This window comes from Coccinella septempunctata, chromosome 2, assembly GCF_907165205.1.
Source record: "Coccinella septempunctata chromosome 2, icCocSept1.1, whole genome shotgun sequence".
In the NCBI taxonomy this organism is placed as follows: domain Eukaryota; kingdom Metazoa; phylum Arthropoda; class Insecta; order Coleoptera; family Coccinellidae; genus Coccinella; species Coccinella septempunctata.
The window spans coordinates 51779021-51806869 of NC_058190.1; the positions used below are offsets into that span (position 1 = coordinate 51779021).

Consider the following 27849-nt stretch of genomic DNA (forward strand, 5'->3'; position numbering starts at 1 on the left):
CATTTCTACCTTTTGTTGATACCTATCAATATTTCCTGATAGTGAAAAAGATTTTTTCCAGAATAGGTATTCAGTGAATAATAATAAGAATAGATGGCTACCAGCAAATCAAAATTAGTGATAGGTCAAGTGTAAAGGAATAATTAATAAATACTTGATAACATTGACGTCATTTGCTTTATCAATTCGGGAAACAAAAATAGATCATGCCCATGGAGTTCGGGTCTGTAATTGAAAATTCATGCTATTATCAAATATTTTGAAAGTGACTGGGTGGAAGGAAGTTTTAGTTTCAAGATATGAATTTTATATAAGGCCCATTGTTAAAATGTAAACACAGACCAGCTGACGATGCTCACGTAGAAGCATTTCTATTCGTCATGTAACGATTTCTTGGCGGATACAGTGTTGACACATCATACAATTTTTCTGAGAATTTCAGACAAATTCGTTAACAAACCAAAATGATAAATTCATTGTTGTATAATTCATTTGGGTTTTTCGAATTTGACTGAGGATGTGACAGAAATATTTGTTCAAATGATATTCGGGTCAAAAAAATATTCATCTGATCGATTTGTTTGGAATCAATAGTATTATAATAACATGCTTTTAATCAAATAAACTATTATATACCACCTAGATTGAGTATTTTGAATAATCAATCTATGGAATTGAGCACGATAAATTTCATAAGGCTTTCATTGGCAGAAATTCGAATTTTACATTGTAAGGTATATACGAGTTTCTTAGCTTTAATTATTCAAGTGTCTTTGGCGTAGTAGTATAGAAACTCTATCATTACCTCAGGCATGACGCTCCTTCAGGTATACCAATTGAATTTCATTTAATTCCAATTTTTATCCCTGTCTGTAACGATTGCATCTTTTTTCAGATAGATTCAGAATAACATTCAGATTGACAATTACCATTATTACCTTGGTAATAATGGTATCTACATGATAATGTATACAGAAAATCTCAATAACCCTGGACAAAATTGAATATGTTTCTCTGAAGATTTGGAACGGTGGCAAAAAGGAAATTTCTCTCCTAAACGTGGCAACGCCGCAATTTTCAGCCACTCCGGCACCACGTGCCTCCAGAACCGGCTGATAAGAATCCATAATACCGACGAAGACAACGTTATCTTGTTTTCTTTCCCTCTTTTTCCAACGCCGAATGTATACAAACCCTGTGGGACTCCACTTCCAGACTAGTACCAATTCGCGACCAGACAAGTCAAGACAATTTCCCATTCGTCCCGGCAGTCCTTGAAGATGGCATCTTCAGTGAAAATTTGTGCCAGGCGTTCCTTCCGAGAGTTCCTGAAGGATGTAACCAGGAGTATCGCAAAAACTCCAGCAGCCCCAAACAGCGATGCCCTTTCGCGTCAAGAAACCGTTAATCCTGCTTTGGTTCCCAACAAATGGATGAGATTGCACAGAATCAGCAACAACAGGTAAATTTTCATTTGTGTCAGAGACGTATTCAGACCGTTGTTGTTGTTTTGAAGCCGCCCCTGGGGTCAACGACACCGTATTTGGGTTACTTATGCAACTCGGGGATGGCCTACGTGACTGGATCGGCGTATGTTGTTTTTCCGTCTCTCTCTTTCACCTTCTTGTCTTTTCCCAGACGAGAACAAAGAGATCTTCGTGTTTGGGTTGGCCAGGGTACCAAAACATTGAGCATCTTTTTGTCGACGAAATGATTAATTTTTAGCAGACTTTCTCCACTTATTGGCAGGATATTTTGGTATTGGAAAGCTGCCTGTCGCTTTCTTTCTGAAAAAAAAATTGATTTCTCGGGTCGCCTAGATATTTGTTGTATACTGTATAGGTTCTGAATCATTCTACTAGGCTTTTTAATTTCAGTATTGGACTTCATTCAGTCAGTCTTCACTAGGATATATCAACTCCACCATTTTAGTCGTTGGTACTTGAAATTGAGAGAAGTTCCTGCATCTAAATCTAAAATGGTCGAAGTGACACATGTTTACACAGTGAAATTCTTTTCTTCGAGATTTTCTCCAGAAGGTTGTTTTTATAAAATTTTATCTTTCTTGATTCATCATGATTCAACTAAATTTATTACCCAAAATTAGATGAATTTCTATCAGTATCAACTGTTACCCTCTTTCATTTCACAATTCATGTATTTCCTGTGTTTAATTTTCATTTTTACATTGAATTTTCTACCTGTCGACCATTTACATTGGGCTACATACAAGCTACATTTTATACCTAGATATCTCCTAATTCAAATAGAAAAATATTCTGAAAATGAAAAGAATTATCTGAAAGATGGCTTAAGAAATTCAAAAATATCTAGCTGAATGAAAAATAATCAACGTCATCTTGCAATCCGACTTCTAGCTTCTCATCTCAACCGAAATTCTCAGGGTTGAAGCAATAGCCCTTGAATCTTCTTTTCAAGAAATAATGGCTACATTAAAAAGAACAATAATGCATCATCTAACAATATAATGAAGAAGTAAAGAGTTCGAAGACAGAATCTTCCTCTGTCGATAGTTTGGAACCGATGATTTTTATTTGAAAATGAAGGCAGACCTATAAGGTAGCTGTTTCCTCAAAACTTCTCATGAAAAAAATCATTAAAATACAAACTTTGATCATCAAATCATAAGTCAAGAAAAAATGATAAGGAAAAAATAAATCAACTTCCATTCAACACAATGAAATAATATCGTAAAACACTCGTTATGTTCCTATTGTTACACGTTCACTGTATAATCATTAATTTAGATTTGATTTGCTCATTTAATTACACCGTTTCGAAGAATGCGAAAATTAAGATTTTTATTGAGCGAATTCGTAACTAGTCGTATTACACTTAATAGTCATAACACTTAAATCTACTACCAATCTAATTATAATATCTGAAAACATACTCAATCAGACGCATATTATGGTTGTTAGCCTTGAATCCATATTCTACTACAATAGCGAAGTTCAAGATTGAATTGAATTTACGAAATCAAATTAGTAGGTGAAGAATTCGATACATTCTGAAAGTTTCTTGAGATATAAGGTTATTGGCCACATTCACAATGCATAATCTACCAAAGTCTTTTTATATCTTGAATGTGAGATTTAATTTTTAAGTAGACAATAAAACAATGATTTCATTATAGTATACGATACGGAAATGAAATCTGGATCATAGTTTCAATTTATAAATACAAAGAATAATTGATAAAGCAAAATGCACATTCTTCAACGAGCAAGGAATAGTTGTAGAACAGCCAAAAATATTCTATATCAATCTGTCATTCAAATTTTTCCATACGATTTCATATCTAGCACCACTGCCAGGATTTCCGTGTTAAAAATTCGGGATGGGTTCATCGAACCAAATTGAGTTAACAAAAGGAAAGGACTTGTTCACTTATTACATCTAATACTAAATAGATCCAACCTAAATAACTGTTCCTTTTATTTGTTATATTGATAAGCACCGTTATGAATATCATAAAATTGCAATTAGAGATGTTTACGCTTCCAAACATGAAAAAAACATTTGTGAAAAGTATACCATCCAATTGATAATACTGGACGGCATTTTACGTGTGCTCCAGGGAGTGGGATGAGTTCTACATAATTAGACAACTTTCGTTAATCGAAATATGAGTATAGGTACCTGCTAAGTTACATCAATATCTCGAAAAAGCTAACGAGAGTGATAAAGAGACATATTTTCGATATCGAAATAACTGCAGTATCATATTCGTGTCATACATAGATAAAAGGAACAATGGATTCATTTCAACAGTGATCAAATTGATTTAACACCGTTGGAGGCAAATGTGTTGATTAAGATTATTAGATATTCCGTTGATATGCATAATTAGGGTCTAGGGTCATAATCTTATTCAATCAATTGCATCTCCATTTGGAGGAATCAATAGTTAATTTAGATTAGATTAACTATTGAATCATGGATATGGGTATTATGAAGTCGATGTGTTTTGAACTGAATTTCGAAAAACAATTCAATCGAAAGATATATCTTATTTCTTCCCAAAGTATCCTCAACAAGTCTTTGATCTCCAGTGGCATATATTGATTATCTACTATCCTCAAGAGTAAATTTCACTCTTCAATATACTTATTCCAAAGTTTCTTGATGGTGTTGATAATCCAAACTTTGCAAAACCCTTCCAGCCTGCATTGGAGGATGCAGGCTAAGATTTATGTTCATAACTTAGTTATTATTATTATTGTATGCTTCTTCAAATTCCGGCCAACTCTTTGTACACGTAGGTACCTCAATGGAAATAATAATAAAATCCCCAGTTAGGATTGGCGTCTTATCCACGGGTTTCTTTCGTTTCAGAGCCCTTTCTACCATCCAGACCAAAGTAAACCCCAAATCTTCAGTTTGGACGATAGTTTCCAAAGAAGAAAGCAGAGAATTCATGGCTGTGTTTCCAGACCTCGTCAGAGATCTGACAGATGCTGGTCGTCATACAGACATCAAGGAAATAAATAAAAGATATGCAAAATTGCTCCAGTACAATGTACCTAGCGGCAAGAAATCCAGAGGGTTGGCAGTTGTAGGAGCTTATAAGATGTTTGAGCATCCAGATAGACTTACTCCCGAGAACATAAGACTGGCGAACATCCTTGGATGGTGCGTAGAAATGGTGAGTAAATATATTGTTTTTCACTTCCGTTTATTGAATTTTTGGTTCGGCCTTGAGAACAGAGACGGAAAATCATAATATTTATCACCGAATTTTGGAAAGAATTCCTTTGGAGTTGTTTGTCGGGCCAGAAATTATGCAAGAATGTATGAAGATAAAGTAGAAGTAAAGAAAAGGGGAACTTGAGTAATTGTTATCAACACTAACTTGGAGCAGATAATGACTGAATGATGTTCTAAAACATGACATTCATATTAGTTCCAAGGACAAAATGTGTAAATTGTCAACTGAAATTTCACTCAACTGCTTGGTTGTTGGATGGTATGACGCTTTCTCTCTTAATTGGTCTCAAACGATCATTGTTTGTCGACAACAGAAAGTCTTACTACTGAAATGATTTCTTATCACTACGAAGGTCGGGTAGATCATTTTCCTTCGATATTTTTCTCAAATATTTTCTTAGATTGAAAGTAACTGAACATATCTCGTTTAATTTTTGATATGAATGAGCTTCTAAAAAGATCTTATATCCAAAACGCTTGTATTGTAAACCCTGAGGTAGCTATACAACCTTCAAGAAGATTTTTCATATATAGATATTCATAACGCCTAATTGAAAATATAAGCAGTAAGCAGTTCGGAAAATATCCTCCAAACATCAACACGAAATTAACATCTATTCGCATATAAGAATTCACGTTCCCAACTCGTGAATGCAACCATTAAATAACATTTATTGAAGTGTAAATTTCCATTGTCTATTGAATCACACCATTGGAAGTGGATGATATAAATCAAACAAGACTTATTTTTATCATCAACACTTTATGGCAATTATTTCGATCGAAATACATAACCAGTTAATGAGTTTGATATTATTCAAATAAGAAATTATTGATAATTTTGGACACTCTTACTACAGTGAAGTAAGAATCTTTTTTTTTATCAAAGGACGGTTTCGTTAAATAGTACAAAATATATCGACTCGGGTCATCTAATTGACTAATTCGAGATCGTAGATTACGAATATGTAATTAGATTTTTTGTAGGATCAGTATTTAAGGCGACAAATCATATTTACTGGAAAATTTCGAAAAAATTGGTCAACTTTGTGGGACTGTAGCAGCCAGAGAAAGAGAATTAGACATATGCTGATTTTTTTGGTGATAGATGGATCGTTTGCAAATGAAAAATTCAAATTTTCATTCATCTAGCGTGAACTGTTTAGATTTTATGATTTTTTCCGCGAAGGTACAAATTTTCCAATTTTTCGTCGACCATAACTTGGAAAATAAATTTTATAAAAAATATCTGTTTGCATATTCTTTATCCTCGCCCTCGACTCAGTCGACAGTATGAATTTGGTTTCGATCGGAGACAAAAAATTTTTTTTCAAAAATCGCAATTTTTCCATGCATATGTATCTTCACAATTTCCACCAAAACTGGAGTATCTACTGAATCGAGGGCGTAGATCACTAATATGCAAACATAATTTTGCTGAAAGGATTAGTTTTCGAGTTATGGTCGATGGAAAATTGGAAATTTTGGACCTTCGCGGAAAAAATCATAAAATCTGAACTATTTGCTGTAGGTGCATGAAAATTGGATTTTTTCATTTGCAAAGGATCAATCTATCACAACAAAAATCGGCATATGTCCAGTGCCTTTTTTCGGTCTGCTACAGCTCCTCAAAGTTGACCAATTTTTTCGAAATTTTTCACCAAAATTGATTTATTTCTTAAAATACCGAGCCTATACAAAATCTGATTGCATATTCGTGATCTACGACCTCGAGTTAGTCTAAAAAATGACCCGGGTCGATAAAGTTCGACATATAAAATAATTTCGAATAATTTTGTTTGATATTGGTGCTCCACCACCGAATAAAAAATTATTCATTTAGCTATATCGACCCGGGTCATTCTACTGACTAAATCGAGGTGTAGATCAGGAATATGCAATTAGATTCTTTCTAGGATCAGTAGTTTGGGAAATAAATCAGTATGTAGTAATAATAATACATAAATAATGTGTTCACCCGAAATATTGTCACAAATCATGACTGAATGTAGTTTAAGTAACCCAGCGTTTCAAATATGGATAGGATACTCTCGCAAACTTTGAGGAGTGGCTGACTTATGTAGTTGTTATAACCGGTTGGACCAGCGGAATACAAAATAGGTCTGCGATTCAATCAAGCTTGAGAACTCGACAGCCGAATTTTCTATAGATGAATTGGATATCGCAACTTCAAAAAATGATTGATTTAACTCTGTGTATATATTGCTAGAACCGAAAAAATTATGTTACGAGAGAAAAAAGATCAATGATTGAGATATTTTGACCCAATTTTGGATTTTTAGACATAAATTGTATGGAACAATCACTAGAGGTTGTTTATCAAAAATTCTCCAATACAGTTCATTCTGTAATCATCGAATCTCTTTTTGTTTCAGCTCTCTGCCATGTTCGTCATCAACACAGATCTCATAAACCAAGCTGAAATAAGACGAGAAGCGCCTTGCTGGTACACAAAAAACGATGTTGGTCTTATGGCAGTGAACGATAGCGTCATGTTACAAGGTGGCATGTACGCCATTCTACGCAAATACTTCTCAGAACACAGCTGCTATCTGCCCATCATGGAACTCCTACACGATGTCACCCTAAAAAGTTCGATGGGACACACCTTGGATAGGTTGTGTAGCAGCCAAGGACTCGAGATGTTTACAATGAACAAATACGACTCTATCGTCAAATACAGAAACGCTTATCTTACGTTTCAGTTACCCGTAGCCTTAGCTATGTACTTAGCTAACCATACAGATGCAGAAATGCATAGACAAGCTAAGACTATACTTCTAGAGATGGGACACTTCTACCAAGTACAGGTAAGAAATTACTATGGTTGGAATCTTATGTTATTTTAAAGTTATTAGATCTCAATCAATTCTTTCGATGTTAATGTGTGTATTGAAGAAAAAGAAAAACTTTGGAAAAGCTTATTGAAGTATATAATTGACTCTATTCTTGCAGGATGACTTCTTGGACTGTTTTGGTGATGTATCACTCACTGGAAAACCTTCAAGATACATCCAAGAAGGGCGCTGCACTTGGTTGGCCGTGGTTGCCCTACAGAGGGCCTCCCCAAGTCAAAAGGAGCTGCTGGAGGAATGCTACGGTAAATCAGATCCTTCCTGCGTTGAAGCAGTCAAGACCTTGTACCGCCAGCTCGGCCTACCATGCACATACACCGTCTTCGAAGAATCCAGCTACAATCTGATCAACACGCACATACACCAACTGACCAAGGGTCTCCCACACAAGCTGTTCTTCAGGCTCATGGAAAAAATCTACAAGAGAGAGTGTTGATTCCAAGCTGATATTCCTATTTCAGTATTTTGTGATTATCCCCTACTTTAGCAATATGTCCGTTAGATAAGGTGGCCAAGCTTTAATATGGTTTACCATGAATGCATGTGACCATAAAAATGATTGTGTGATATTCTCGGAGTTAGGTTAAGATTTCTTACATCACCGATGGTGGTTGAACAGATTTTTTTAACGGTTCGTTTCAGAATCGACGAAATTATTTTTGTTTGCGATTTTATATATTTGTAAGATGGATGACAGAATTTTTGTTAGATTGGAGCTTTTTATTCCGAATAAAAATTGAAATTTTTCTGTGTGTTTTTGTTGAACCCAAACATTTTGAGGTCTGCATTGATTAATCAATATTGAAGAGGTTCATCAGCAAATTTGGGGTATATGTGGAACTAAGATAAAAGTTTAAGGATTTTTCTTCAGTACTTCATCATTATAAAGACAAAATAATGAAGTATACCTTCAAATTAAATATCCTACTGAAATACAGGATAATTTAGTAAATAAGAGAGAGAACCTTTACCTTGAGGGCGTTATCCGCTTTATGGTTTCGCTCTGATGAGGCCAAATGGCCCAAAACTGTGGTCTGCATCTACCCTGTCTCGTCGAAAAGGTTTTTTCTTTATTACTGCGATATTAGTTACAGTAGTTGGCTAATTCGATTAAGATCGTAACATCTGTTGATCTTATATCAATCCCGGATGTTTTGCATCTGAATTTATTCCGTTTATTATTTACCTGCCTAATTTTGCAGACGCTATCCCCTTTGTAATCATTAAAATTCCTTAAAAAATCCTTGAAATGAATCAAATGGTTCGCACTTGGGTGGTCTATTTTGAATAGACCTTTCTCTGGAAGAATTACACGAATGATTGATACAGATGCATCTAGATCTAGTTTCTGCCTCGTTATATGAAATAGGTACTCCAATATTTAGTAGGAACGATAAGAGTAGAAAACAACAAGCTCAATTAACTTTGTGTATAAAAATGTATTCAAATTACGAAATTGGTAATTATAAATATAAAGCGACTATTGAGTGAATGAATATTACATGAACTGATCACAATAATTAATCTTTTTAGGTCAAATGTCTATAAGCAACAACTATGTAGTATCTTCGACCATTCAAATTTCTTTTTCCGACTGCATCGTATGCACAAAAATGATTTTTTCCAGATTGACACGTATTCTGATTGATGGATCAAAAAACGCAGGATTCGAATTTCCCTTCAGAGTTTCATCCAGGTCTACAAGAAAATATGGGTGAGTAACTTAATCATATTGTTCATTACATATCTTTGATGCTCATCGGTTTGTTTTCAATAATTTTCGTTCAAACATTTTCCAGATTGAGCTCATGTCAAAAAGTTATCACATAACCTTCCATTTCATTTATTCCCTTCAACTGTTGTTTTCCCATATCATGACAAAATATCGATATCTTTCTCAAATAAAAAAACATTGAAGGTGTATTGAAATTTGAGGAATTCCTTACTGATTATTACATAGGATGATCTATCTATCGCTATATACCCACTTTCAAGGCTAATTTGTTATACTATTTCAAATAAACATGCAAACATGTTTCAATTCTTTTTAACTCAAAAACCTTCAGTTCTTCACTGTGTGTATAGATACAAAAATTCGAAGACCAAGTTAATTGATTTTCAAATCGCTCATTTCAGCATCTCTGCTGCCTTGGATAAAACGTCTCCAGATGTGGCACCTCGAGATCCATCCAAAATTCGTATTTTGCTTGAAGAAGAGGTTGAACATTTCAGGTCCTATTTCTCAGTTTTGATAAAGGATTTGACGCACACAAATTTAATAACAGACCTTGCTGCTGTGAAGTATAGACTCAGGAAAATACTCGAATATAACATAACGACTGGCAAACAAATAAGACCTGCTATACACATCGCAGCCTATAAGTTTATTTTAGGAAAGGATAAACTTTCTGAGGACGAATTTCGTGAGGCTTCCTTGATTGCATGGTGCATAGAAATGGTGAGATATCGAAGTTGTTATCTTTCCATCCTTTGAGGACATTTAATTTCAGGTATCCTCTTATATTTTGATGTTGGATGATATCGTTGACAACTCCGAGACACGAAGAGGAAAAACAGCATGGTACAAATTAGAAAACGTAGGACTCAAAGCAATAAATGACGCCACTTTGATTCAAATGTCAGTTTTTAAATTACTGGAGAAATATTTCTCCACCCACTCACACTATAAGGACATTTCTCAGGTTTTCGTCGATGTTATGCTGAAAACTAGTGTGGGACAAGTTTTGGACTGCCAAGAATGGTGCTTTGAAAATTCCACTCCACAAATGTTCAACGAAATTGCGTACAACAAAACAGGATATTATACCTTTTATTTTCCATTAGTCACTGCTATGTTTCTAGCAAAACGTACAGATTTGGACCTGAACAGAGAAGGTCTAGGTATTTTTATGGAATTGGGAAGATTTTATCAGTTACAGGTAAGACAAATCTGGGTCTTGAAAGCAGATGGATGCGTTTATTATACTCTTTCTACAGAATGATTTTTTGGATGTGTACGGGGAGGCATATTCTGGCAAGATGGGAACGGATATTCAGGAAGGCAAGTACTCTTGGCTGATCATAAAAGCGATTGAGAAAGCATCACCGTATCAACAGGAGGTGTTGAGAAACTGCTACGGAAGATGGAACAGCGATTGCGTCGAGCAAGTTAAAGATATTTACGATCAACTAGATCTGAAGAGTATGTTCCACGAGGAAGTTGAGAGTATATACCGAAAAATATTCGACTCTGCATCTCGAATGAGAAGTGATATAGCTAAAGAATTGATGCTTGGTGTAGCAAGGGTCTGTTTAGGTCACGAGTTTTATCTCAAAAGATGACACTAACTGTTTTAACTGTGATAAGGCACTAATTGTGAAATGTTCAGTGAAACTTTTTCGACATTTATTTTATATAGATTTGTACATTCATTTCAAATATTATATACATGGTTTAAAATTCCTTCCTATAATAATCCTAAATCACAATGAAGTATTGAGCTCTAAAAATTACTCTCACAATGACTTCAACGTTTGAACAAACGAACAACTCAGCCATCTCGGAAAATTGAGATACTCAAACATAAACGTCGTTATGGAAATTATTTGAAGAGTCCAAATGTTTGCATTCATCTGCCGGTAAGAGAGGATATGGACCCTTGCAGTTTATCACCTCCTGCATCTGGTGATTAGAAGAGGCGGTGTTTCTCCGTTGCAAATGCTTGTCGTAGCCACATCTGCAAAATAAGGTGTTAGCAGATACTGAAGAGGTATTTTAATCAGATAAAAAAACGACTGATCTCCCTTCTCACCATGCCTTCTTCCTACCCTTGCTAACCATCATCCATGCCCAAATAAATCTGTATGCATCGCTTAAGGCTTACAGAATTAATATCATCATGAGATAAAACTTACTTGGCAAGCAGCTGAACGAAGTCCGTTCTATATTGAGCTGTCATTATGACATAGAGGTAGGGATTGGCACACGAGTTCAGCGGGTAGAAGAAAACCAGCAATATCTTCGACCTAGTCACTCCAATCAAAGGATAACCCGCCAGGGCAGTCAGAGAAAAGAAGGCAATTGGAGCAAAGGTGGCGAAGTCTGTGAATATGAGCAACGCCATCTTTTTCGCAATCGTCAATTCTCCTTTGGAACTCGATCTTCTAGTCTCGTACCCCAGGCTGAAGTATATCCTGGCGTAGCAGTAGACTATAAGTGCGAATGCTACACCGTTGACTAGGATCATGAAGTAGAGGTAGGCTTTGTCGATAGGTCTGTTTACTTCCATCGGTAAACAGATACTGAAATGAGATTAAGATATTGTTTTAATGAGATGCTGTTCAGGCTGTAGGTTGAATTTGTAGCCTTGGCCATTTTTGGTAATGGAACCTTTCTAATCAAGATAGAAGTGAAAAAACCTTGGTACTCCCACATTTTGGATATCTGAGTTTTCTCTTTGAAAAGATGTAACTGGATGAAATTTGATAGAAAAAGGAGTACCTCCAAATATCTCGTTCTGCTAGTGAAAATTCAGGAATAAAAGATGGAGGAACATTTTTGCTGAAGTTGTGAAGGATACTTGCCTGGTGCTGCTGTAATTGCTGACTCCCATGAGAGGCAATGCTGCAACAACGATAGAATAGATCCATCCGAATATCATAGTCTTTGCTGCGGTCCCAATATGGATCCTCTTCGTGAGATAAATGGCGTAGGTGATTGCGAACCAGCGCTCTATTGTGACGACAGTCAGCGTGAATACGGACAAATGACTAGCGAAAACGGTGAGGAATCCCGCCAATTTGCAGCCGAGGCCTGAAACGATTGGATTTCAAGGACATGTTTACACTCGCCAGGATGAAATATGGAATTGGAAATTGGCTGATCGATGCTTTCCAACGGAAATGCTTCTGTTTCTACGATTTCTAGAGTTGAAAACGATTAGATCCAGTTGAAAATATACGAGATATACAAGAAACAATGTGATTTATGGGTCATTATTCACTTGTGGTCTATCAGACTTCATGGTCGGCCAGGGGCTCTTAACAAAGGCAGTTTCAAGTATCTTCGAAGTCCTTGAGTACCTTTTGGATCTTCTTCACATATATATTTTAATTTTTCTCTATTTCGAAACAATACTCACCGTATTGCCAGTCGTACGCGTAATTGAAGTAGCTCCCAACAGAATGCAAGTCCATGAAAGCTATCAGAGCCAGGTAGAGGCCCATAGAGAGGTCAGCAATGGCAAGATTGCATATCAAAAAACGGGTTACGCTGATGTCTCCACCACTGAATATAACAACTATTATCACAGCCAAATTGCCGGTCACTGTCAGTATCACTACGAACCATACGGAAATTCTGAGCCAGGAGTACCCCATGATGTCCTCGCAAGGGTTTAGGGCGTTTGGCTCCGGATAGCATTTCACCAGGGGAATCCTGGAAGTAATTAACAGAATGAGAAGAGATTAGAGGAAGAATTTGGTGAGGAAATGGTCTACACATCATTTCCAAGAGAAATGGATCGGTATATAAGAGGAAAAAATTGAATGGCCAACACTATCCCCAGATTTGACACCTTTAGATTTTTACTCTGCTGAAATTCAAAATCGGTTGTATACATGGTGAGTCTTTGACGAGTACAATTATTTCAACAGTGTTTCTTCTGACCTCAAGAATGAACCGTTAAAATATTTGTACGAGTGAAAGAAGACCCTGTGTAAAACAGCTCCGAGATGTAGATGAATTGAAAGAACAGCATGCCTAGAAATTCGAGTTTTGCCAAAAGTAAAGGCTGAATTCGAAAAAAGGTTATATTTTGGTCTTCTCAATAATGGATAACACTAGGACAATCTTTTATAGTGAAAAATTCCCATTATTCACATGTTTCATTGCAACTCTTGCTGCCGAAGCTATTTTATAATAATTTTTTTTTACTTCTCGGAAGTAAATACTAACGAAAAAGGTCAAGTGTGTGGCATTTTTGGAAAACCAATTGAATAGGGAATACTCCTTCTGACGAAAATGATGTATTTTTTATGAAATATCTTTGAAACGTCACATTTTGAAATAACCATTTCAACCGTTTCCCAAAAAAAATTATTTTAAGCACTTAAAAATAAAATATAAGAATGAGTATTTAAAGTTTAATGCGTTTTGTGAGAATTGTACAAGCTGGCAACATCGACTGAAATATGCCTTGATAATAAAGGACAACAAATGCATTATCTTGATGATATAGACAAAGATGGCTGTCTATGAAGTCTGCAAAGAACGAGGAAGGTTGTAAAATTTTATGGGGGTTTTATGGCCGGTTGCAGTTGAAGCTCGCCAGTAAGTACGCGCCTGTAGATCAACAGCTGTTATTTTATAAACCAGCTGATCGGACATTGTTCTTTTCATTGTCTTGTATGCGCTGTTGCCAAATCTTGAACTCCGCACAAAGCGATTTAAATTTTAAAACCCCATATTTGAAGGATGATTTTAAATAGTTTCCGCGGTGAATTTGAAAAAATCATGAATTAAACCCATACTTATTCAGTTTGAACTTGCATATGCAGTGATAACCCAAATTGAGAATTCCCCATTACCTTCAAAACAAGGTGCCTCTTAACCCACTTTCCTATGATTTACACGTTTACGTCTTTCTGCTTTTGGTGTGATTTTGCATTGGTGCGAGATATCAAGAGAGCTATCCCTCTATTAACACACTGTATATCTGATTCAAGTGAGTTTCATTCGTGATCTATTCCCTAAAGAAACCCTATTGTAGTCCCTTGAATTCCGATAAGCTATATCTTCAGGGATATTCCTCACGTTCGAGAAAAAATGAGGTCGGGAAAACTCACCTTATGGACAGGTTCCCGCAGAAGGCGTTCACGCGTTGTGAAGACCTGGAAACGTCGGCAGATTTTGCGTGAAAAGTGCCGAAATCATCGTCAATCTCAACTGGCCGAGCCGCCTCATGATCTATGGTCTGTCCTCTCTGGGGTTTCAAAAACACGGATTCATTTCTATTCAGGACGTGTCCCTCTTTGCCCCAGGTTTTTAGTTCGCCTCCGTGATATGTGTTGGCGAATTGTTGACTGAAAGTAAACCGAGTTAGCAACGTGGGAATCGAATTGTAGTTTTCCCAGTCTTACTCGACTTTGAATCTCCGAGGACGTGCTGAAATAGACCGAGACCGAGATTCGAAAAAAGAAAAACAGTAAAGCTTAAGTTACGAGGATGTATTGAAAAATTCTCAGCCTACTCTAGAACCAAACAAAGTTTCAATATCAAAATATTTTATTACTCAACAGATTCTCCTCTCAATTGGATACATTTATTACAACGAACCTGCAACGTCTCTAGACTTTTCAAAAAAAAATGTTTTCTCTTGTTCTGCAAACCAGACCTCCATAGCTTTTATTATCTCATAGTTGAAAAAAAATTACGACCTTTTAAACTTTTTTTTTAGTTGAGGAAGGAGACGATAGTCAGATGGAGCCAAATCTGGTGAATAAGGGGGTGTTCTAGTAATTCAAACCCTAAATCACGAATTTTTTGCATGGCAACATGAGATTTGTGTGCAGTGGCGTTGTCCTGCAAAAACAAAACACCCTTGGATAGCTTTCCGCGTCTATTCTCTTTCATTTTTTCCCGTAGAGTGATCAGTTATGACGAATAGTAATCTCTAGTTATTGTTCTACCCTTATCCAAAAAATCAATCATGATTACTCCATGGCAGTCCCAAAAAACTGAAGCAAGAACTTTTTCGGCAGATTTTTGGACACGAAACTTCTTAGGTCTTGGAGAACCAGTGTGTCGCCATTCCATCGATGGTTGCTTTGTTTCTGGATCGTAGAAATGAACCCAAGTCTCATCCATTCATCCATAGTAACAATACTCGTTTTCAAATCGAGCACAGATCGAACGCGATGCTTCTACCCTTGCACGCTTTTGGTCAACATTCAAACGTTTGGGGATCCATTTTGCAGCAATTTTTCTCGTGTCCAAATTGACGTAAACTATATGATGAACACGTTCGTATAAAAATTCAGTGCTTCAGATATCCGTTTTAGCCTAATTCGACGGTCTGATAAAATCATGTCATGAACTGCATCAATATTTTCGGGGACTGACACAGAAACTGGCCTTCCTGATCCGTCATCATCTTCAATGGAAAATTTACTCTTTTAAAGCTTGCAGTCCAATTTTTTACGGTCGCATACGAAAGACATTGATCACCAAGGGTATTAGGCATATCTTCGTAAATCTGCTTACCTCTTAACCCTTTTAAATATAGGTTCAAACTTCACACTGACACTTCTAATGAGTTATTGTTCGTTGCTATGGTAACGCAATATTTTTTTTATGCATGGAACTGGTCTAGACTAACTAGATATCAATACATCCTCGTATGTCGTGAAAATAGTCTGGGAAATAGCCTTATAGCTTTACATACTTTGAATATACCCCCAGCCTAGCTAACCACAGTCTAGTAAACTAGAGCTGGGAGGACTACTCTCCGAAAATAAAGGACTTAATCCTAGACATCATATAGACATGATATCTAGGCAATGAATTTCATTTATGGATGCGTCATGAATTCAGTTGCTCTGCCTTGTCTATTTTTCTCACCTGTCTGTTGAATCCCAGCCTGAAATTTCCCTAGACGTCAGCCGCCTAGTTCTGACCTTCGCAGCTTTTGGAACGAACTGCCCGGTGTCTAGATCTTTGTGTTGTTCACAATATCGCTTGAGCTCTCCAGAAATCTCGGCGTATCTTGAGGGATTGTGACGTTTTGGGTACTTGAAGGCGCAGCAGTGAAACGAATGCGTCAATCTCGCCACTTTCAGGTTCTGAAATAAGTCAGAAAAAAATCAGGGAGAAGTCATCATCCAGAAAACAGACTCAAACAGGCTGATTTTCATTTAAGGACAAAACTGACAGAGAAGAAAAATTGGCAATTATGTAGGTACGTCAGTATCAAGTAAGCAACTTATGCTTGTCAGTGGGACTGAATTTCAACCCAACCAAGACCACAATGATCCCACATCTGCCCGGCAAAGCAAATTTTCAACTACCAAATTTGTATCTCTTACGTCCAGTTTCATAATCGAATTTAACGTCACTTTAAGCTTAAAGCTTCCTTTACTGTCATTTTTAGTAGGGTTAAAGGAAGCTTTAAAATTAAAGCGACTTTAGGTTTGATTATGAAACCGACCGTAAGTGCATATCATAGACTTAAAGTCTGAAATTGAATATCTGGAAATAATAGCAAGATCCTGATGTGGGATCATTTCGAGATCGCTTTGAGAGGTCCGTTTGGTAAAACTTGGGGATGTAACCTAAAAATATCGCGATGGATGTATGTGATTACTGTGAGATTAATTATCTCTTAATGGGACAATAGTCTGGCATGTCAAGGCAAGTATATCAGTACGATAGAATTCAAAAGCCAACGGTAAACACCTTGAAGCTATTTCAAATTCTGATGGTCTGGAACTGGATGGCTAGCTATTAACGATACAGTGACAAAAACAACTATGATGGGAGCACAATAGATCTTAAGCTCGCTGTGCAAAGCAACTTCTATCAAAATCTCTACAATATACAATATATTTACGATTACCATAGTGTATCAATCACTTAACACAAATAGCCAATTCGAAAATTTAATAAACATATTTGGGTGCTAGAGATGCTGGATAACATCATTCCCATCAGTACCTGAACAGCTCATCAAAACAAACTCAAAATGGAATATTTGGAACCTTGGTTTTATCTGCATTCAATAAAGATTTTGTGGACTGATCCGGTATTTCATCACCTCCTGGGAGATGGACCATGTGCATAACAGGAATGGATGAGGTAATACCCCGCAGTTCGTTTTAATTGAATTCATACGATCCCTAATGCTCATCGATGGATTCCGAACCGAATTGCTCCATTCCCGAAGGAGAATTATGAGGATAATCCCGTTACGAACAATGCCTATTTCATCCTAACAATATCACCCCATTCGGGAAAGGCTAGACGAGTTGAACATATATTCCAATATAACATCCATACTGTCCCATAAGCTTCCATTAGGTCACTCATAAACGAACTCTATATAAGGATGTTAGTACATCTGACACGGGCCCAAATAATAGGTTTGTCTTTGCCACCCTGGGTTTGTACGAGCATAATAATCATTCCCTTTTTTTTTTTTAAATCGATGTGACCGGTTCTTGATGGTAAGAGCTCTATAATTAATTGGTTGATGTAGAATTCGAGACTTAACTCTGATAATACCAGTTCAGAAGCACATAAATGCGAAAATCCAACCGAAAAAGAGATTAGGACTTTCTCAGAACAAAGAAGCATTCATCATTAGTATAAAACACAAATTGCAATCTTCCTCACATCATACAAATGTGTCTGAGAGAAACCTATTCAAATTGAATCCTTTTTCTATTACCGGAGATGCTTTTCCATCATAAAGGGGTATTTCCATCATAACCGTTATGAATTTCGCTGGAGCTTAATGTAAATAAACGAGAACAAACATCAGAAGATCAGTCATCTTATTTGAGTTTCAGCAAAATGAGTTGGTGACAAATACCTTTACATAATGGAGGAAGGGAATTTAATTTCATAAAACGTGATGAAACAGAATAGTGTGTCAATATTACCTGACGTCGAAATTAAAGGACTAATTTGGGTATTAACAGCTATTTGGTCTTTCCTGAAGTAGTATCAGAGACGTAGAAAACCCGTTTCTATGTAAACTAATTGAGAGTCCACAACATCAGTTATAATTTGAATCAGATTTATCTTAAAGACAAGGGCAGATACTCACCTCTAAGTCATAGATACTGGGAATAACCTTCATTGAGGGAGTATTCTCAATTCTCAAGATTTCGATTCCGTCCAATCCCTTAGCAGGCAGTTCTTCGATGGACGTCTCTGATAAGTCCCTAGAAAAAAGTTCTGATATCTTTCAGAACACCTTTCTGAAGACAGAAATTGAATGTCTGTTAGAAATCAAAATGAAAGATATTCCTTAACTATTGGCAACCGAAAACTTTAAGTTACTCGATGTATATGGGATCAAAGAGTTTTTTTTCACTGAATCGAAACTATATGACGAAAAAGAAGAGAATACATTGGTCTATAAATTTTTCATTGACGAGGATGAATATTTCATATGGTAATTATTGATGGAATTACTACTGATCCATTGTGTTCTGCTTGATTGCCTGTAAATCATTTGAAATTCAATTCTCCACTCTCAATACTTTCAACAACATGATATTCAGCCCAATTTTATGAAGCATTACGATTTTTATTGGAGTGAATTGTTAGGAGTGATTGATATTGATTCGTATACAGAGGGGGTGCTTTTGTGTTTTGCTAAAAGATTCTAACACAATATATCTTGCAAGAAGCACTTTGTGTGAACTCAAGTTATGTAAAAATTTTCAGGATGATAACCAGAAAGAATTAGAACATTACATTTACATCTCATACTTTGACCTGGCCAAACCACAAGAAGCATTTGAGTGATATCAGATGATTTCTACAAAAAAAATTAATCCCAAAAGTTGTCGTCACTTGTTTTCCGACAGAATCCAATCTCCCGTTCAATGCACCCCTGAAGAGACGTTTAAACTCCTCAAAAGTGAAATAAATCTCGGAACATTAAATGATAAGGGTGCGTTAAACTCACAATTCTATCAAGCTTCTCGTTCCTTTGAAAGCGTCAACTTCCAGAGTCTTGAGCCTTCTGTTTCCGCGAAGATTTCTGTAAAACAAGAAACGGAAATGTCTGATTATATTCGCGCATAATGGGAAGATCAAAGACGGTCGCGGTGCTACAGGTGGGGAGGTGGGGGTGGATAGACAATTTGTTTTAATTAAGGGATGCTCTGAGCTGTAGTTGTGTTTGCTAACCTCAATTCGAGAATGCATCTACACATGAAAACAATTCGTTACACAACGTATGTTTAGTTGGATGAGGTATGTGGTGAAATTTTAGATCTGGCATTTTGTCTTGCAGGAATGCGGTTGTGATTCAGGATCAAGAATCAAGTTGACATGTAATATATTTCACATAACAACGACCAGATCAGTTTAGCAAACAGTATAACTATCAAATTAGTAGAAATCTTTCTCAGAAACATTCACGAAAGTAGAGAATTTCCGAAGCTTCTCTTATGGTTTCTTTGCTAGATTCATTGATGAGAGTGTTGTTTTCATGATTGGCAACGTTGAAGTTGATGGCAAAGGTTAAGACTATCACAAAACTAATTAGATTCCATTCAAGAATACATTACATGTGGTTGAACAATGACGCATCATTCTCCTCAATGAATATTTCAGAGAATTGAAAAGGTAAGTTCGAAGTAACTAACAATATCAATAATTAGTGGTTTAAGCTTTCAGGCATGAATGGCAACTCACAATTTTCCGATTTCTGATCCATTGAAGGCGTAGTTTTCCACAACAGAGATCTCGTTATGGTTCAGCGTCCTGTGAAAAGAATGAGAGGAAATGATAGGGCAGTTTCTGTTCCAGAATTTCAGAGATAGCAATAGGATTGAAGGGTCATTATCGCTGAATTTCTCGAGAAAACCCAGAAAATATTACGTATATATGGGACCTGAAGAGGCAGCAATGCCTTCACATGAAGTCAGTATTTGTGACGATTTTGTTTGTGAGGAATATTCGTTTTATATTTATTTTAATGTGAACTGAGAACTTATTTTTTGTGGTATACCGATTTTTATATTATCGCAGAGTAACAAGTAACAGACGCATTCGCCAACTTGCAACCTACACATACATATTGGATAGAGTAGAATTCCACTGCTTACTTTTTGCTACTACTTCATGGAGGAATACGAGAACTTGTATTTCTAATCATAATTCTATCATATTCTATAAAAGTGATGAACTTTTTTATTAATCACTGCATTTTCCAATTTTCCAGATGAATTTTATGTGAATATAATCAGACAACGTTTTCACTGCGACACAGAGTTTGATGAGATTCAATCTGACAGCTAGATAACCCACCCCTTGTGTTTATCCGGGAATTATCCTGAAATTTATGTCCCCCAGTATTTCCGTCGCGAGTTTGGGGTGTTAGCTAGGGGTTGACACTTCGTAAACGCTTCTACGTCAATTTATTTGGGTTATGTCAGAGTGCATTCTGTAACACCAACGATTCTTGAATTGGGGATGCACTTTTTTGAACGTATCAAATGGATAGTATTTTTTGTATGCAGAAAATGAAAATTTTCCGGTACTATGTGCTCTTATTTCAATACAATTCAGTTTAAATGTTCTATAATTACGCGTATAATAAAGTAGGTGTATGTGAAGGGTAAATATATAAAGATATCTTCACAAAAGATACAGAAATTTATATGATGAGAAACTTACACTTGTTCAGCTCTAACATTGATTGAGTTCGATGTGAGTTTCTTTAGTTTGTTCCGATCTAGTTCCCTGAAAGGAAATTATTTCAATTATCAAATCTAACCATGAGATTTGTTCGATATGAGATCAAAAAAAGAGAGCATTTGTATTTAAAATAACGAAGTTGTATTCCCAGTGAACAAGCCTGTAGAAGTACCAGAAACAGCCAAAATCAACAATTTGGGATGTAGAGTAAATCCTTAGACAAGACTCAGACCGAATTTGATTATACCACGACAACATTGACATTTCATATCAGCACATTATACTCGACACATCCTCTACGACTCCTGCAATACTCTTGTCAGAAATCTCCTAATCCTTATCCATAATTCTGAATAGAGATCTAACATGTGACACCACCAGACAAGACCACTCGTCGGACAGCCGTTGCAGAGAGTGCTTCCTTTATTTTATTCCACTTTTCACTGTCCTAATGCAACGAGCCACGAATATGCAAATAAACCAATTCAGATAACACTCCCGGCATAAAAATCCGGAATAAAACTGAGGTCCGGACGCTGTGCATGAATCCGAAGCATTTTTATAGGACTTGGAGCAGCGATATCTAATAGATATGTCAGTCAGTTGATTTAAGTCTATGGTGAAATCGATCGGCTTTCAGTATTCTCAAATCGAGTTTCTGCAAAGGGAATGTGGGTTGATTTGTACATCATTTCAATATCTTTCATCTGATTGAGGGGCTGAATGTGCTTTTTCTATTCGATTTGAAAAATGATCTCTTCCTGAGGCAACCCAAACATTCGACAAGATTTTCATGAGTGGAGACAATCAAATAAAAAGGAAAAGGACCCTAATCAAAACTTAAATGCTTGGTATCTAGGACATTAGGCTGTTAGGGTATAAGAAGTTTAGAGTATAAAGTTATTAGGGTATTAATGATGTGTTAGAGGTGTTAAAAAGTTGGGGTATAATTACGTTGAGGTAGCAGGACCTTTGGGTATTCATAGGTTAGGTTCTTAGGACGCTAGGGGTATACAATTGGGAGGTAAAATTAAGGGTAAATTATTCCCTCAATTATTTAGGAATTGGAGTTTTCATTCGCCATAGAACCCAGAGATTATAAATATAGATAATTATATTATAAATCTTCGCTAGAAGCTTTCAGATGTCCATTATTTCGAAGCTTATATAAGCTAATAACAGGTGAAATCAATTGATTGTTTCGTATAAGCCAAAGAAAAATGAAAACCAATACTCGATGTGGAAACATGATACTGCGAAAGTGGACTGATTTTTTCCGAAAAATGATACTCTGGAAATTGGTAGGAACGAGATGTCTCTCTATCAATACATTAAGGATGTTTGTTGCCATTTTACTTGATACACCAGATTTTCTCCAGCTTCTACGATATTAATAAAAGAGACGGTTTTGAAAGAATATTGAAATGTCACGAAATTGAAACCTAGGGACTGAAATGCTTTCTTTCATCAATCTGGAATTCGCCAACAGTGTGATTACCCTCACTCAAATTAACTTATGAGTTTTCCACTTATGAAAACTTGAGAACTTGTTTGTGAAGTTTGGGTGCTTAGGGAAAAGATTCTCGCTGTAATTATGACTAAGATTAGCTCCCCAAAGTGTCTAATTATGAAGATTGTCATCAATGTAACGGCAGCTTGGATGTCTCGCCTCGAATGTAAATTTTCAAGACGAAATTCGAGCTATCTCACTTTGAACTTCTTCAAAGTCAACTTCATTCCTTCAATAATCGTCATGTGAATATTATAAATGGAGACAATGGCGAGGAATATGATTGGGAAACCAGTAGAAATATTCCTACACTAACTTTTTCGGACGAAAATTAAAGAAAAAAAAATTCAATAAAAAAATTAAATAAAAGAATGAAAATACCTTCCTACTTACAGAAGATGCACAACATTGTCGCTTGGGAGGAATGAAAACTCTGGAACTTGAAGCAATCCTGTTTCTACGATCCTTCTGCAAAACAGGTTGAATTCAGTACTCAAGCTGAATTAAAGGCTGAATTCTCAATACTATTTGATGAAGTCTCAGTTATAATGTTTTTGTTGTCCAATATAACCATGTTGCAAGATAATTACTAACATTTTGGAGATTAAAATGGGCGCTATATTCATCATAATTTCCAGAAGTAAGTAAACGACTTAAATCTGAAGATGAGAGATTCAGAAATTTTAAGAAAATTTCCATATATGATGATATATATGAATTTTTATACAGAGGTCATAGTTTCCTCGATACTTTTCTTCGCAAGATATGAATTTTTTATTTCCAGCTACATAGTACAGGGATGATAAAGTGTATACGTCGTTATGGACCAAATGTGGCATATAATTCACATTTTTATTACTTTAAGCTCCAGCTTTGACTGCCTTCGCATAATACGAGACTTCAAAAGCGACCCTTGCTTGACTGTTTCGGTCGTTAAGTCAACGTCAAACATGAAACAGCGGTTAATCCCTATTGGAACCCGAATATAGATGAGTGTTATCGTTTGGTATTCAAGACCCCTTTCTTGGAGGATCTTAGATCGATTTTCCTAATCTAGCGAGAGCAAATTTCCAGTCCTGCTGTATTATGAGTTGTAAATAAGAACTCGATAATTTCTCCGTCCATCAAGATCGAGGGGGCTGTGAACAAAATGATAAGCCTCTTGTTATTTTGAAGGGGTTGATGAGTTCAAGGATTATTGTTAGCTGAAAGCTCATTTTCGTTCACGTATCGAAATGAATTTTTGGTGTTATTGGGATTTCATTGAGTACCGACCGCTGATGGGTTAAATGAAACATTATTTGGCACTGAAAACATATTTTCATTCAGGAAAGTGCTAATTCAATGGTTTTCTGTATGAAATACATACAGGGTGGCCATTTGAAAACGAAACAGACGAGATTACAGACGAAATAAATTTTTTCGATAGAAATGCTCGGACAGGTCGATTTCTGTTTCGAGGGGGACAACTTAAGATGTAGTTTACGGACGCATAGCGCTTCAACCCTTGCTACTACAACCCTCACCCCCAATTTTTGAATAGGGAAGATGGGGTGAGTGATAACTCATTTGAAAGGTATTTTTAAACTGATTTCAGCACAGTAATTGTTTTTTCATTTTATGCATTAGTTCTCGAAATATTCCTAACTAAGTATTTGAAAATGAAGTGGTGTTTTCATGGCACTTGTAGTGTTTTTTTGTGAAAAATCGACATTTTGAGCTTCAAAACAACCATGACTGTGGCTTCCTTCCTCCAATCCACTGACATAGAAATCTTTAATCAAGATGTCGAACAAACAAAGCACATTGCGAAGGAGCTCAATCTTGCTGAAACTCAATCTAAATTATCTTCGATATAATTTGCAGTATTTCCAATAACATGCGGTAACACTTGATCGATAAAAATCTCCAAAAAGTCCAAATACGTACATATCTCTAATCAGATTACCAGGTAAGAAAATCAAATCATTAATGATGCCACAGAAATATTCCAGTCCCAATTCGTGAAACGATTTCCGACTTAATTATGAAGTGTTTTCTCAGTTGGCTTCAATAATGTTTTCATTTTATTGATTAACTGAGAAAACACTTCATAATTAAGTCGGAAATCGTTTCACGAATTGGGACTGGAATATTTCTGTGGCATCATTAATGATTTGATTTTCTTACCTGGTAATCTGATTAGAGATATGTACGTATTTGGACTTTTTGGAGATTTCTATCGATCAAGTGTTACCGCATGTTATTGGAAATACTGCAAATTATATCGAAGATAATTTAGATTGAGTTTCAGCAAGATTGAGCTCCTTCGCAATACGCTTTGTTTGTTCGACATCTTGATTAAAGATTTCTATGTCAGTGGATTGGAGGAAGGAAGCCACAGTCATGGTTGTTTTGAAGCTCAAAATGTCGATTTTTAACAAAAAAACACTACAAGTGCCATGAAAACACCACTTCATTTTCAAATACTCAGTTAAGAATATTTCGAGAACTAATGCATAAAATGAAAAAACAATTACTATGCTGAAATCAGTATAAAAATACCTTTCAAATGAGGTATCACTCACCCCGTCTTCCCTATTCAAAAATTGGGGGTGAGGGTTGTAGTAGCAAGGGTTGAAGCGCTATGCGTCCGTAAACTACATCTTAATTTGTCCCCCTCGAAAAAGAAATCGACCTGTCCGAGCATTTCTATCGAAAAAATTTATTTCTTCTGTAATCTCGTCTGTTTCGTTTTCAATGGCCCACTCTGTATATGAAATTGTTGAAAATAAGGTCGATCTTTGGATAGCCTCAAAGAATTAAGAGTTCATCTTACGTGATGACACAAATCCTTAATTCTGGACACTTTTCTGTACTCCTTATACTGCTGAAATTTTGATTCATTCCGTTAATTCAACAGACGCGTTCTCCTGTATCTAGCTACACCGGGAAACATAAAAAATCGAAATAAACGAGGAAACAGGCATGGTGAAACGTAAACTTTCAACGGTATTACAGCAGCACCCTTCCCCAACTAAATCTAGATAAACGATCTAGGTAGCATGCTCATACGGCTAAAGGAATTGTTTCAGATCTTTTATTGCCTAGAATATAGCTGCGAGGTAGTGAAATATTTATTTGACTGGCTGTGATGTGTGGGATGAAAAGATTTTTATTTTTCTCTCACACATACTCATCCAGTATAGTCAGTAGAGAGGATACAACACAATTACGAAAAATCAACGTTCAAGATTGTTTCAGTCGAGAATTTCGACTTCAGGAACAGCGTGAATCTTTGAAAAATAGAGTTCTCATTGTTGAAAATGAAGATTTTCAGGATTGAATTTCAGGCGGTACCTACAATTTTCTGTATCTAAGGACGTGATACACTGAATCTGCCAAATGTCGATAAGATTATACACTGCGCAAAAAAATTAACGCACATTCTGAAAATCTCAATTTCAATGAAAGTTAACTATACATTGACCTTATAACTTATTTTTTATGTTCTCTCGGGAAGGTTTCGAACGAAACAAGACACATTGAATGGAAGAAAAATTCAGGATTTTACCGAATCTTATGTGAAAAAGGAGAAATGAACAATTTTCAAAATACTGAAATGCTGATAAGTGATTTAATACTTGGTATTTCCACCCCTTGCGTTAATTACAGCTCGGCAACGACAGTTCATACTCAAAATGAGTGATCTTAAAATGTTATGATCTAATCCTTCCCAGATTTCTCCGAGTTGGATTCCTAAGTCATTAAGAGTAGCTGGATGATTTTCTGAACTTCTCAGCCTTCTATTGAGGTTGTCCCAAACCTGCTTAATCGGATTGAGATCTGGACTTCTTGCTGGCCGTTCCATTCGAGAGACTTCAACCTCCTCAAGGTACTCCTGAACGATGCGCGCACGATGGGGTCTGGCATTATCGTCCATAAAAATGAAATTTTCACCAATGTATGGGGCAAATGGCACTAGATGCTCTTCAAGAATGTTCCTTATAGACTTATCAGCATTCATAGCTCCATTATCAACGACCACTAGGTCTGTGCGAGCAGTCAAAGATATTCCACCCCATACCATAATCGATCCTCCCCCGAAACCAGTAGTATTCAGGAAATTGCACTGAGCATATCTTTCATGTGGACGTCTGTATACAAGGGAACGTCGATCACAATGGTAGAGGCAGAATCTAGACTCATCTGTGAAGAGAACTCTTTCCCAATCGGCCTCTTCCCAATGGATATGCTCTCTCGTAAAATCCAAACGCGCCCTTCGATGGGCTGGGGTAAGAGCAGGGCTCTTGCCGCGACACGAGGCCTTAAATCATATTCTCTGAGGCGATTCCTTATTGTCTGAGTGCTAATTTGCACCTCATGAGTTTGCTCAAGCTGAATTTGAAGGAGGCGAGCGGTTGCAAACCGTTGTCCCAACGAAGAAACTCTCAAGTAACGTTCTTGAATGGCAGTTGTTACCCATGGTCTACCCTCTCCTGGTCTTCGGACATTCATACCTGCCTCCCTGAATCGCTGCAACATTCTGGACACACTTGTATGGGAAACTCCATACCTTTCTGCAATTCTTGTGTATGTCCACCCTTCTTCTCGCAAAACTACCGCTTGGGCACATTCCTCTTGGGTCAAATTGCGTGTTTCGCGTTGCATAGCGATAGAGTGTAGAAAATCAAACGAAAAAAAAAACTATTGATCACTAGAATTGATCGAGAACAACTGATTTTAGAATGGAGCCAATACATTCAAAATCTGATAATATCGTCTTTTTTTATTCCTGATGGGAAAAAACATCTGTATTGAAGAAAACCGTTGAAAGTGAAACATATGCATGTATAATTCTGATGAAAATAATTATCATTGAGAACACCTTCAGTTGTAGAATAAATTTGAGATTTCCATAATTTGCGGTAATTTTTTTGCGCAGTTTATTATCATCGGCACAAAACTGACACTACCTATAAGATAAATTAAATAAAATTCTTATACTTACAGGGTGTAAAATTTTATCGAAGTTATATGCTGCAATAGACCATATGCGAACTGCAGATTCGGTACAGAAGATATATATCTGAAAAAAATCGAATACAAGATCCATTCTATTCAAAACAATCCGTTCTTACATCGTTCGTAGATTTGGTATGTTGCCGAAGGTGCCATCTTCGATTTCCCTCAAATAAGGTAAATTGCTGAGAGACCTGTACAAAATTACCGTTTACTCAAATCCCCGCAAGGAAATAGGAATAACAAACATGGGAATGAATTGGGATATCCGATACACTTATTTTAATTGAATCGTT

The 27849-nt window shown here is 36.4% G+C and overlaps 2 protein-coding genes across 2 annotated transcripts in view; one reads left to right on the plus strand and one right to left on the minus strand.

The window, feature by feature from the left end:
* The first annotated feature begins 1164 nt into the window (after window positions 1–1164).
* LOC123307184 lies at window positions 1165–11067 on the plus strand. Its single transcript, XM_044889402.1, has 7 exons — window positions 1165–1462; window positions 4360–4669; window positions 7128–7562; window positions 7708–8042; window positions 9744–10065; window positions 10118–10546; window positions 10605–11067. Exons 1-7 carry the CDS (start codon window positions 1281–1283, stop codon window positions 10947–10949), a joined length of 2358 nt encoding a protein of 785 aa, XP_044745337.1. The 5' UTR covers window positions 1165–1280; the 3' UTR covers window positions 10950–11067.
* The window catches only part of LOC123306571 (lutropin-choriogonadotropic hormone receptor), a 35845-nt gene continuing 18987 nt past the window's right edge, over window positions 10992–27849 (minus strand). The window contains exons 3-15 of the mRNA XM_044888627.1: window positions 27673–27747; window positions 27543–27620; window positions 22946–23020; window positions 21022–21087; window positions 20038–20106; window positions 19304–19378; window positions 18434–18551; window positions 16228–16448; window positions 14454–14690; window positions 12749–13044; window positions 12192–12420; window positions 11523–11909; window positions 10992–11344 (exon numbers count right to left, since the gene is read on the minus strand). Of these exons, the coding sequence (XP_044744562.1) occupies window positions 11185–11344; window positions 11523–11909; window positions 12192–12420; window positions 12749–13044; window positions 14454–14690; window positions 16228–16448; window positions 18434–18551; window positions 19304–19378; window positions 20038–20106; window positions 21022–21087; window positions 22946–23020; window positions 27543–27620; window positions 27673–27747 (2086 nt within the window). The 3' untranslated portion in view covers window positions 10992–11184. The remainder of the gene's footprint in view (window positions 11345–11522; window positions 11910–12191; window positions 12421–12748; window positions 13045–14453; window positions 14691–16227; window positions 16449–18433; window positions 18552–19303; window positions 19379–20037; window positions 20107–21021; window positions 21088–22945; window positions 23021–27542; window positions 27621–27672; window positions 27748–27849) is intronic.